This window comes from Eptesicus fuscus, chromosome 21 (genome assembly GCF_027574615.1).
Source record: "Eptesicus fuscus isolate TK198812 chromosome 21, DD_ASM_mEF_20220401, whole genome shotgun sequence".
In the NCBI taxonomy this organism is placed as follows: Eukaryota; Metazoa; Chordata; class Mammalia; order Chiroptera; family Vespertilionidae; genus Eptesicus; species Eptesicus fuscus.
Genome location: NC_072493.1, coordinates 49,769,885 through 49,781,026, shown reverse-complemented (window position 1 = coordinate 49,781,026; position 11,142 = coordinate 49,769,885). Strand labels below are relative to the sequence as shown.

General features: G+C 44.0%; 1 protein-coding gene across 1 annotated transcript in view; it reads right to left on the bottom strand.

Moving 5' to 3' along the window:
* LOC129147566 (zinc finger protein OZF-like) overlaps positions 1 to 9,382 on the bottom strand; it is a 17,638-nt gene extending 8,256 nt beyond the window's left edge. Inside the window, exons 1-2 of the mRNA XM_054710107.1 lie at positions 9,303 to 9,382; positions 8,024 to 9,224 (exon numbers count right to left, since the gene is read on the bottom strand). Of these exons, the coding sequence (XP_054566082.1) occupies positions 8,024 to 9,224; positions 9,303 to 9,382 (1,281 nt within the window). The remainder of the gene's footprint in view (positions 1 to 8,023; positions 9,225 to 9,302) is intronic.
* Between the last annotated feature and the right edge of the window lie 1,760 nt (positions 9,383 to 11,142).

Below are 11,142 nucleotides of genomic sequence, written 5' to 3'. Positions count from 1 at the left end.
CATCCTCTAGCTCCCTCACCACCCCACCTCAGAAAAGATACCAGGCCTTGGTCCAATCAAAGTCATTCTCTCCTTCTGTTCCAGTTGATGCTGTGTATTCCCCCACAATTAAGGGCAAATAATCTTGTAGATAATACCTCTGCTCTGGATCTCACATGTAGACCACACCCCTCTTCAATACAGTGGGTGTCATGAACATAGGCAGGGAGAGATGGTGTGCATAAGGAGACTGTGAGTGACCTGACACTGTGCTTGACATGCAATCACCTTGTTGTCCCCCGATTCAGGGTATCACAAGGTTACGGTATCATTGTTCAACCTTTTGAACCCAATCCCAGGATATTGAGACCAACACTCTGCACTACCTGCTGCACATGTTCTTTGAACCACACTTCTCTCACAGCTGCATTCCCAGAGGCACAACTTCAAAGGGAACACAAATGTGCTGTGATGAGCAGTTTATTTCCTAATCATCTTCTTTCCCAGAATTCCAATGCACTTCATCGGTAATGTATTTCCCTCTCCCCTCTCCATGCCAGTGGAGATTTCCAAGCCCAGAGGACACTGAGGTGTGCTACCTCCTTCCTATTGATCACTGTAACAGCCCTCACCAACAACAGGCAGGTGTGCACATAAATTTCACCGAAGCTCTGGACCAGGAATGTAGCACCTGAACACACCCTCTTTTCAGGAATTAATGAGAAATTCACCATATCATATTTCCAGACATCACCGGGAATGGACTCAAACTCTATTCCCTCTTATGTCAATGTCAGGGCCCTTTAACTATGAAGGCAAATGTCTACTCCAAGGGCACGTCACTCTTTCTCCCACACTCATCTCACACCTGCAATCCCACAGCCCCCATGGTGATCTCCTTGACTTTCTACTCATTACTCAGCATGTGTGGTGTAGTGACTGCTTGGAAAATTCAAACAGGATTAAGTTCTACACCAACTCTGAGAGTCCACTCTCATTGAGGCAGCCTTGAATCCTGCTATGGAGGCCTCCCGCCCTGATTGGGTTTTCCTTCAACCTCACCAACTGAGAACCACATCAGATCTCAGATATCCAGACGCCACCTCCACTGGTGCTGCACCTGATCTCCCCTCACCAGTCACAGCCTTCAGCACTCAAGTCCCATCACCTAAGGCCCTCTACCCGACGCCCAGTGAGTCTCACTGATGCCCACTCATGCCTCTAAGCTCGAGAGTCACATGGGGCTCTTTGGCCCCTTGAGTGTGGCTCTTCCACAAAATACCACATGCAGGCATCCACATATACTGCGATTGAAACTTCATGGCCCATGCACAGAAGTCTGTTTTCAGCTCTCAAAAGAAATTTCAATCGTACTGCTGATATTTGGCTCTGTTTACTAATGAGTTTGCTGACCACTGCGCTAAGCAAATCAGCCAGACTGAGGACAACACCCCAGACTAAGGCTCACAACACTATGCTGGTGTGTGTTTAACAAGTAAATAGGCAACAGCTGCAGTCTCATCGTGTTTGAATCACTCTTTGGTCTCCAATTAAAAGAAAGAAAGTAATCTACAACCCCAACCTGGTCCCTACATCCCCAACAACATTTTAGAGAAGTTTTTATTCTGAACGGCTCCTCAGAATCTCAGAGTCTCATGAACTGCTCCCTGAATTGTCAGAAACCCTAACAGGTAAAATATAGAAGTTTTGGTATCCCCAAATAACATTACTGTTCCTTATAGGAATATCTGCATCTCAGCTGATGGTCCTTACATACCTCAGGCTGCCAAATGCAAACCTTCACATCATCCCTGACTCTTACCTCTCTCTCAACCTCCAAATTAGGTAATCCAGGTGGCCACACCTAAAACACTAATGCAGAATTCAACTGCTTATTTCAGCTCCACAACCACCATCATGGGCCAGTTACCATCACATTCACCAAGGCTAACACAGCGGCTTCCATCCTAGTCTTATACCACCTCCACCCCATCTATATTATTCATGATGCTGCAGCCATGGAGAGTCCAATGAGACCTCCGTCACATGACTTGCGGCTACTGCTCCGAACCTCCCATTGTTCCCATCACCTGCAGAACACACTTCCAACATGTCACAATTCCTGTCCTTTGTTACCAGTTACTAATTTTAAAAAATAAAGAGACTCTTTCTGGTTCCTGAATGAGCAAAGTATTCAATCAAAGTTGTTACATATACAGGACGCTATGCCTGGAAAAACAAACAAACAAACAAAATAGACACTCACATGCCATTCCACTGGTTACCAACAAAAGGAACCATTCATATGATACTTGACCTGGACTTAGAATTCTGGGCTTGGTGTGTCACCAAGGTCCCCAGGTCCCAGGTGTAGAAGAGTGGCTGGATAGTTCCAGGACCCCACTACCTCAGAGGACACAAGAGTGTGAGGACCTGAAATCAGCACCACAACCCAGTCCCCCTAAGCGCTTCTGCATGTGCAGAAAACTTAGGGCCTGCACCCACGGCCTGGACCCAGGGGCTCAGGCTCCTCAGGGCCCTGGCCCAGCCCCGGGGCCGGGTGATGCCTGCATCCTTCAGGGCTTTCATAGAATTTCTCCTTCCCGTCCCTGAATACTATCCTCTCTCTTCTAGTCTGTTCTTCGTCTGGGAAGTTTTGAGAAAATTTAGAACCCTAACTCACACTTGGTCTCACTTTAGTTCACAGCCATTGATGGCAGCAGCTTCCTGAAAATGAAGTAAAACTCCTCACACAAAACTGAGCTTCATCTTCTTTGTTGCCTTTACGCATAAAACAGGCCAAGGTTTCCCCAAATCTCCCTCCTCAGTCGCACCACCACGGCCTCACAAGGTGGCTTTTCAGCCTGTCACCCTCTCCAACCGAGTCACACCATGAGGCACCTTCAAGCAACTCACTGTTCTGGTGGCCCTGAGACCTGGGCTGCCGGACGGGACAGGCACCCACACCCAAGACTGGTGGCCAGATGAGGTGAGGCTGGGTTGAAATTTGGAAGCAGAAAGTAGTTTGGGGGGCACGGAGTACTCAATCCCAGCCTGTTGTAACTCAACCAGCCTCAGACACTGCGGGGACACTGCCTCTGAGGCCTCGTGATTCTGGAGCCTCTGATTCTGTGAACACACTGCAAAGCTCAAATTCACCACCAAGTCAAGATCCAACCAATGAGCCCAGTGATCAGGCTCCTGTCCTGGGCTTTCATTGGATGAATCCAGCCTTCCTTAGCGCATGGCCCTTTGGGTAATGTAGCAATCTAGTCTCCCATGGGGCACTACGATCCCAATTACTCACTGCCCATTGCGAATATTGTTCTGGGGCATCCAAGTGACACTGGGAACTGGCAACATTAGGTTTTAGAGGCTGGTCAAAAGTTTCTGGGGAGTGTAGTCTACAAAACTAAACTCTTGTTTGGAACCATTATTTCAGAATCTGCAACGCTTAGAATGCTCCCTCAGGTGAAAAGTATATTTCAATTATTCCTGAAGACTACAAATGTAATGGATAAATATATGTAAAAGCATTTTAACTGACTTTTAATGTGAGAAGAAGGAGAGTAATACAGATTAGCTGCCTCTGACATGACCCCTAATGGGATGCAGCTCATTACCGTAGCAGGTGTCCTCAAATAAGCACTGAACTGGCAAACATTCCGTGCATAGCACTACGATCAACAAACTGAGCCACTCAAGACTGGCTATCATTCTTTTAACCTGAAAATATGACATTATTAAGAGAAAAAGCAGGCTATGAGAGAATATACATAATCTTATCCTACTCATTTAAAAAGAAAATTTAAAAGCACATGTAGGCCAACACATTGACATTTCCTACATTGTTTGTATGTCTGCGGTCAGTACACAATGTCAAGCTCAGCAGCTAACAGTTACTGAATGTTTTACTACAGGTGCCAGGCCTTGGATTCAAGGCTTTACCTTCATTATTGTTTCATTTAATTCTCTCTGCAACCTGAGATGGTTCAAACATCGATTTAATGGGGAGGAAATCCAAGCTCTGAGACACAATGAAAATTGACTGATTGTAGAGTTAATAAAGGCAGAGCTGGAAGTCAAACCCATGTGTCTCTAGCAGAGCTCTGGCTTCTAATGTTAGGCTCTGCTTCCTCCTAGAGGGTAGCATACGGGATGGGGTACCATTAGGACCGGCTAGATGTTATAATGTGTTACAATCAGTCCCAAATTTTAGTGGCTTAAAGTAAAGACGATATCTTTCTTGTTCATAGCACATGAATACCCTGGTTCTTCTGGAAGCAGCATAAAGAAGCATTGAACATGTGGTTCCTGCTGGGTGTTATCAGAGATGGACAGAGAGGGCGGCCATCTCACTGGTCCCAGACTCTTCTCTGAGAGGTGACAGGGTGGACTCCCACCACATTTCATTGGTCAAAGCATATCACTGGCTGCAGCCACCATCAGGGTGTCAGTAGCAGAACCTGACCTACTTGATGGGCCCCAGTAAGGTGACCCCGTGGTGCCAGCCTCTTTTGGGGGACTGTGCAGGGGCAACAGAGGGGAGTGGGAATTGGTAGGGAATGACAGTGGAAGTTAAGATGGTTTGCATCCTCCTCATCCACCGAGACTTTGTCCAAAAGCTGCCCCAAAGCCAATATTTACTGGAGTGAACTTCAGGAAAGGGAGTTTGGTCAGATGTCATTGGCAGAAAATTCAGAACCCACTTCTGACTGTGACCCTGGGTAAATAAATCCCTGCTGTCTCGCTTCCCCCACTGCGGAACCCACATGTTAAAAGAGCATATTGGGAAGAGGACAGGAGTGAACGAATCCTGGCACCTATATTAAATTCACATCAGTAACGACCTTGCCTCCAAGCCTCTTTGTCACTTGAAGTGCCCAGGTGAGTGCGCCATCAGGTGGGGCTGATTGGGAAAACGCTGACATTAACATCCATGGTGATCCTGTGTTTTCCTTTCATCCTGTGCAGGAACCGGTGCTAAATGTGGTCCCTTCAGGTTTTCCCCATCCCCACTGCAGAGAGCACTGAGTCTGTATTGCCTCGTGGCCCCATGCACACTCAGTAGATGACCATAGATTGGAGGTCCGGGAGTCATGGTCCCAGCAGCCCAGGCACCTTCCTCTATTAGGTGGCAGCTGAGATTTCCCAGGGTAAGGGGGTGACCTGCTCTCCAGGGATTAGGAACCCAATGGACCCTCAGTGCTCTCCAGGGCTATCCAGTTCCTCATTCGCAAAGGGAACTCAGGAGCCCAGGAACTTGCCCCCTATACTATCTCTCATATGCATCCACCCATTTATTCATTTCTAGGAAACTTGGATCCTCCATCATCCTCAAAGGCCTAGAGTCCTCCCAAAACAGCACCTCCACACTCTATAAAACAATTGTCCTTCAGTACTCAAAACCAATGGTTCCATGTGGCAAAGTAGTCACTTGAGTCACTGAGGAATGTGGGAAGTTGAAGCAGATGTCTTAAATGCTGCACAGTCCTCCTTCGGTTAAAATGATAAATTTATTTAAACAATTTGAAAAAGATTCTCAGCAGATAATTTCAAAAGGCAGATAAATACAGTACAAAGAAATGTATAAAAAATGTTCATCATAAAATATTACTCAGTAGATGGAATTTAGAGTTAACATGATATGCATTTCTGGGGTTACTATTTAAAAAGGTTAACCATTGTTTGCCCTTGCAGGGTAACAGAAAATTTGTGATTTTTATATACTGTGGCTTAGTGTAAGCCAAAGAGAATGACCATTTTGGGTCACAGTTCTGCATATCTTAAATGAAAACATTCACCTACACAACAGTGTGATAAGCAAAACATATGTCTATATAGAGAACTGAGTGCAAATATTCCCAGAAGAGTTATGTATAATACGCCAAACCTGGAAATAACAAAAAACAGAGCAACTAATAAACTGGTAATTCACAGAATCCAGTACTACTCGGCAATAAAAAAATTAACTCTTCACCCAAGCATTTGTATGGAATCTCAAATGATTGTGTGGCATGGAAGAAACCAGTATCTGTTAAAATGTACACATCAAATAGTGCCTATTAAACTATGAACAGTATGAACTATTCTATTTAAAGAATGGAAAATTCCTGAGTGCATGGAGGGCCAAGAAAGGCAAAAAGAGAGATTATAAGAGGCATGTAGGAAAACAGTGGGTGTGCCAAAAGAAGGTATAGAGTTATTGGTATGGAATATAACACAATAATTAATAATAATACAGGAATATACTCTGACCCAGCCAGTGTCCTCAGTTGGTTGGGTGTCATCCCATTCCTGGAGAGGTCTCTGGTTTGATTCCAGGTCAGTGAACATCCCTAAATGGATTTCCAGTTGTGGCGTGCAGGAGGCAGCAGATCTATGTTTACCTCTCTCTTCAATGGTCCTACTTTTTCTCTCCCAAAAAATGGATAAAATTATTTTCTAAAATAATTTCTTAAACAATCTCTGTTTTCCAGACATACAACTGTGATCACATTATTGCCCCACCCTGTGTGTGAGTTACAGGTGGTTTAAGTCACATGTGACAGTTTCACAGCTTTATCTCTAGGTCAGGGCTCACCAAATAGCACACACGAGAAAGGTGCCTTTTGTTGCAGGTCAGTTCTCATTTCCTGGGAGGACAAGCCTTGTCTCAGTGGCAGCAAATGCTGTCAAGCAGGGAAGACTATTGGCACTGGAATCAACAGGAATGCTGACTGGTTACAACAGACACATCCTGGGACTGATTACAGCGTTAACCTTCCTCTAGCTTTGAGGTCTTGCCTGTTGGGAAACAACCTTGAGATGAATATGCTAAGGGGCCAAAGAAAATCACAAAACCAGGAGTTTATTTTGTCTGCTAGTGATGCCAGCTTCAAGAAGTCGTGATGGAAGTTCTCTCAGAACATACAAGCCACAGGACATGAAAAAATTTGGATTTATGTCCAATAGAGGCACTTTTATCCAGCTTAACTACAGTGTCTACCATGAATCTGAAAACAGTTTTTATCTCCCAAACTAATTCCACCTCTGAGTCTTACAACAAATAACACCAGCCTATGAAATCACATACATCATGACACATGGCCTCTTCAGAGCACGTGGAGTGTAGTTCCATAAAACATCGCTGATACTTATGTAATACATACTGTGAACAGAGAATGTAATTCATATTGTTCACAGGAGCACAATAAAGGCCACCTGTTCAGGGCGACCATTGACCTCTACAATAAGAGGCACCAGACAGCACATTAGACCCACAAAGTCATGCACACTTTCTCTCAAGGCCTCGGTCGGCAATACAAAATCAACCAATATTGAACAGAGTGATTTTATGACATCAAGCTGTGCCTTCCAAAGTACAGTAAATTTGACATCACACCATAGTATTCACCTGTCCATGCTGACAGAACACAACTTTCCTTTCAATCATCCCAGGGAGAAAATAGAACCAATGAAATTAAAGTACAAAAAAAAAAACACAAACAAAAAACACACAGCTTTACATAGAGATCATAAACCACAGCAAAGGATAGCCAGAGGTTTGCAGTCTGATGAATTGGAACCTGAAACACTTCATCACAGCATAATGTGAGACCCACAATGTATCTGAAAGAGGTCGCAGTTCTTAGTGGATGAAGTGGGTTCCGGACAAAACCTGGATCAGGTCAATTCTCTGGTCAGAAATAAAGGAATGAAGATTCATCCAGGAGCTCAGAATATTCATCTTTTTCTCAAGCACATGCAGGGGTGGGGACAGATTCACACTCGTCAGGTGAGCCAGGGGATATGGGTGAAATATCTTCCAGACAAATTCTTCTACTGACATCAGTTTCTATTTCTAAGAAGACTAGCAAGTGCAATCTAGTTTCTGAAAGTGTCACTTATACCTTAAACTTAGGAGGCATCTAGCACAGTGTATGTTCTGATAAAGGGGTTTGCATTCAGGTAAATTGGGTAAAATTTTCTCCTCTGGGGTTGTTATTCTGAGTGAGAACGTAAAACATTCCCTGCACATTTAAAGCTTTTTTCCAGTGTGTACTCTCAAATGTTGAATGAGGAAAGATTTATAGCAAAAAGATTTCCCACATTGAATACACTCATAAGCCCCTTTGCCAGTGTGAACTCTGTGGTGTCGAATGAGATTAGAGCTGCTGCTGAAGGACTTCCCACAGTCACTACACTCATACGGCTTTTCTCCAGTGTGCATTCTCTGGTGTTGCATGAGATTGGAATTTTGCCTGAATGATTTTCCACATTCATTACACTTATAAGGTTTTTCTCCAGTGTGAACTCTGTGGTGGATAAGGAGGTAATTCTTGCGACGAAAAAATTTCCCACATTCACTACACCCATGTGGTTTTTCTCCATTGTGAACTCTCTTGTGGGTAAAGAGGTTTTGATTGCTCCCAAATGATTTTCCACATTCACTACATTTGTAAGGTTTTTCTCCAGTGTGAACTCTGTGGTGTCGAATGAGACTAGACCTACGACTGAAGGACTTCCCACAGTCAATACACTCATATGGTTTTTCTCCAGTATGAACTCTGCGGTGTCGAATGAGAGTCGAGCTACTGTTGAAGGACTTCCCACAGTCACTACACTCATATGGTTTTTCTCCAGTGTGAACAATCTTGTGTTTAGTGAGTTGAGAATTTCCATGAAAAGATTTCCCACATTCACTACATTTGTAGTGTTTTCCTCCAGTGTGAACTCTGTGGTGTTGAATGAGATTAGACCTATTGCTGAAGGACTTCCCACAGTCAATACACTCAAACGGTTTTTCTCCAGTGTGAACTCTCTTGTGGATACAGAGCTCATAATTGCGCCTAAATGATTTCCCACATTCACTACAGTTATATGGTTTTTCTCCAGTGTGAACTCTCTTGTGTTTAGTGAGTTGAGAATTTGCATGAAAAGATTTTCCACATTCACTACACTCGAATGGTTTTTCTCCAGTGTGAACTCTCTTGTGGATACAGAGCTCATAATTGCGCCTAAATGATTTCCCACATTCACTACAGTTATATGGTTTTTCTCCAGTGTGAACTCTGTGGTGTTGAAGGAGATTAGAGCTACTGCTGAAGGACTTCCCACAGTCACTGCATTCATAACGTTTTTCCCCAGTGTGAACTCTCATGTGGGTAAAAAGGTCATGTTTGCCCCTAAATGATTTCCCACATTCACTACATTTGTAAGGTTTTTCTCCAGTGTGAACTCTGTGGTGTTGAATGAGAGTCGTGCTACTACTAAAGGACTTCCTACAGTCACTACCCTCATATGGTTTTTCTCCAATGTGAACTCTCATGTGGATACAGAACTCATAATTACGCCTAAATGATTTCCCACATTCACTACATTTGTAAGGTTTTTTCCCAGTGTGAACTCTGTGGTGTTTCATGAGGGAAGACCTTTGATTGACAGCCTTCCCACAGTCAGCACATAGATAGGACTTTTCTCCAGTGTGAACTTTCCTATGTCTATTGTGGTTAAAGGTACATCTGAAAGCGTTCTCATATGTATTATATTCATATTTTACTTCTCCAGAGCTGAAGTCCTCATGTTGAACAAGGTTCTGGTTGGGGCTGTCAGCTTTGTCACATTCATCCCATTGGTGATGCCTTTTTCTATTGAGAAATTCCTCTGAAATCTCACTACCACTGTGTGACTCCTCAGTGTTGAGGGGGGCCTGGTGCTTGAGAAACCCTGACATGGCTGGGAAGTGTCCCCCAACCTCCTCAGTGGTGGAACACAGCTGTGATAAGTAGAAGATGAACCTGGTCACAAACGAGGCCCTGTCCACAATTCCTTTCCAGAGCTTCTCTCCATTGGCTTCCCCCTGTTGCTGATGAGGGTTTGCACTGAAACCGAAGTCTCTCACACATGCATTGGAGAAGAAGGCTTTCTGCTCAAAATCTGATGCTTGAGACTCCGTCAGGTGCAAAATCTCTTTGAACACAGAGAAACACCTCCTGCAGAGATGGGTCCTCTGGGTTGCTGGAGTTGTCTTAGAAACACTGACCTGTGAGTCTCCTTCTATTGATACACTCTGCTCAGAACACACCTCCTCATCATCCGTTTTATGCCCACAACCTGAAAACAGAAAAATCGTGATGAAATGAATGTCGACTACGGTGACAGGGAGAAGTCTCATTACAAAAGTGTGTCGCACATAACATGTTGGTGCCATGAAATTGTCAGACAGTAAAATATCTGAAGGAGATATTGATAAGATGCTGCTCTGAAGATCAGGGCCTCTGAAGATCACCATACAGGGAAGACCTCAAACAAAACATGAAGCAATCATGGCAAGCACCACATGGAACAGATCCTGGATCATCTGCTCAAGAGTCTGCTAATAGTGTTCAACAAGGCTTGTCTGATGGTGACATGCGCCAACTGTTCAGAAAGTTGGCTACAACTTATTCCAGCTAAAATTCAAGAAACGAGAATTTTGTGTCAACGTAGAGTGAAACACTCTGTGAACCTCAAAGCACATATGCCGGCCAATATTTAAAAATACTGCAGCCCTAACCGGTTTGGCTGAGTAGATACAGCATTGGCCTGGGGACTGAAGGGTTCCAGGTAGATTCCGGTCAAGGGCATGTACCTTGTTTGCAGATACATCCTCAGTACGGAGTGTGAAGGAGGCAGCTGATTGATTTTTCTAACTTTTCTATCCTTCTCACCTTCTCTCTGTAAAAAATTCAGTTAAATATATTTTTAAAAAAAAAGAAAGGAAAAAACTGCATATAGAGTAGTTCAGAGGAACACGTGATGGAAAAGGGAAGATGGTGATGGTGGCCAGAACCCAGGAAGGCACAGATTAAAAGATATGTCAGGGAAGTGTTAAACATGGGAATTTAAAGGTAGAAAAGAGCTGCTGCCAGTCGAACCTCAACCGAAACTTGTTGGACATGAACACATTCCTGGTATGATCTAAACACCATCCTTATGTCATACCTCCCCCAGCTGCAACTCAGGAGGGCCAGGCAACCCTATGTCATCCTGTATGTTCACCTTGTGAAAAAACAGGGTTCTCCTTGCACCTTCCACAGTACAAGCACATAGAACAACAATATTCTGAGTTGTATTGAAACACAACAGAGGTGAGTAGCCAGCACTGACCTGAGTAAGACAGCATGCAGTAGAATTCAGGGA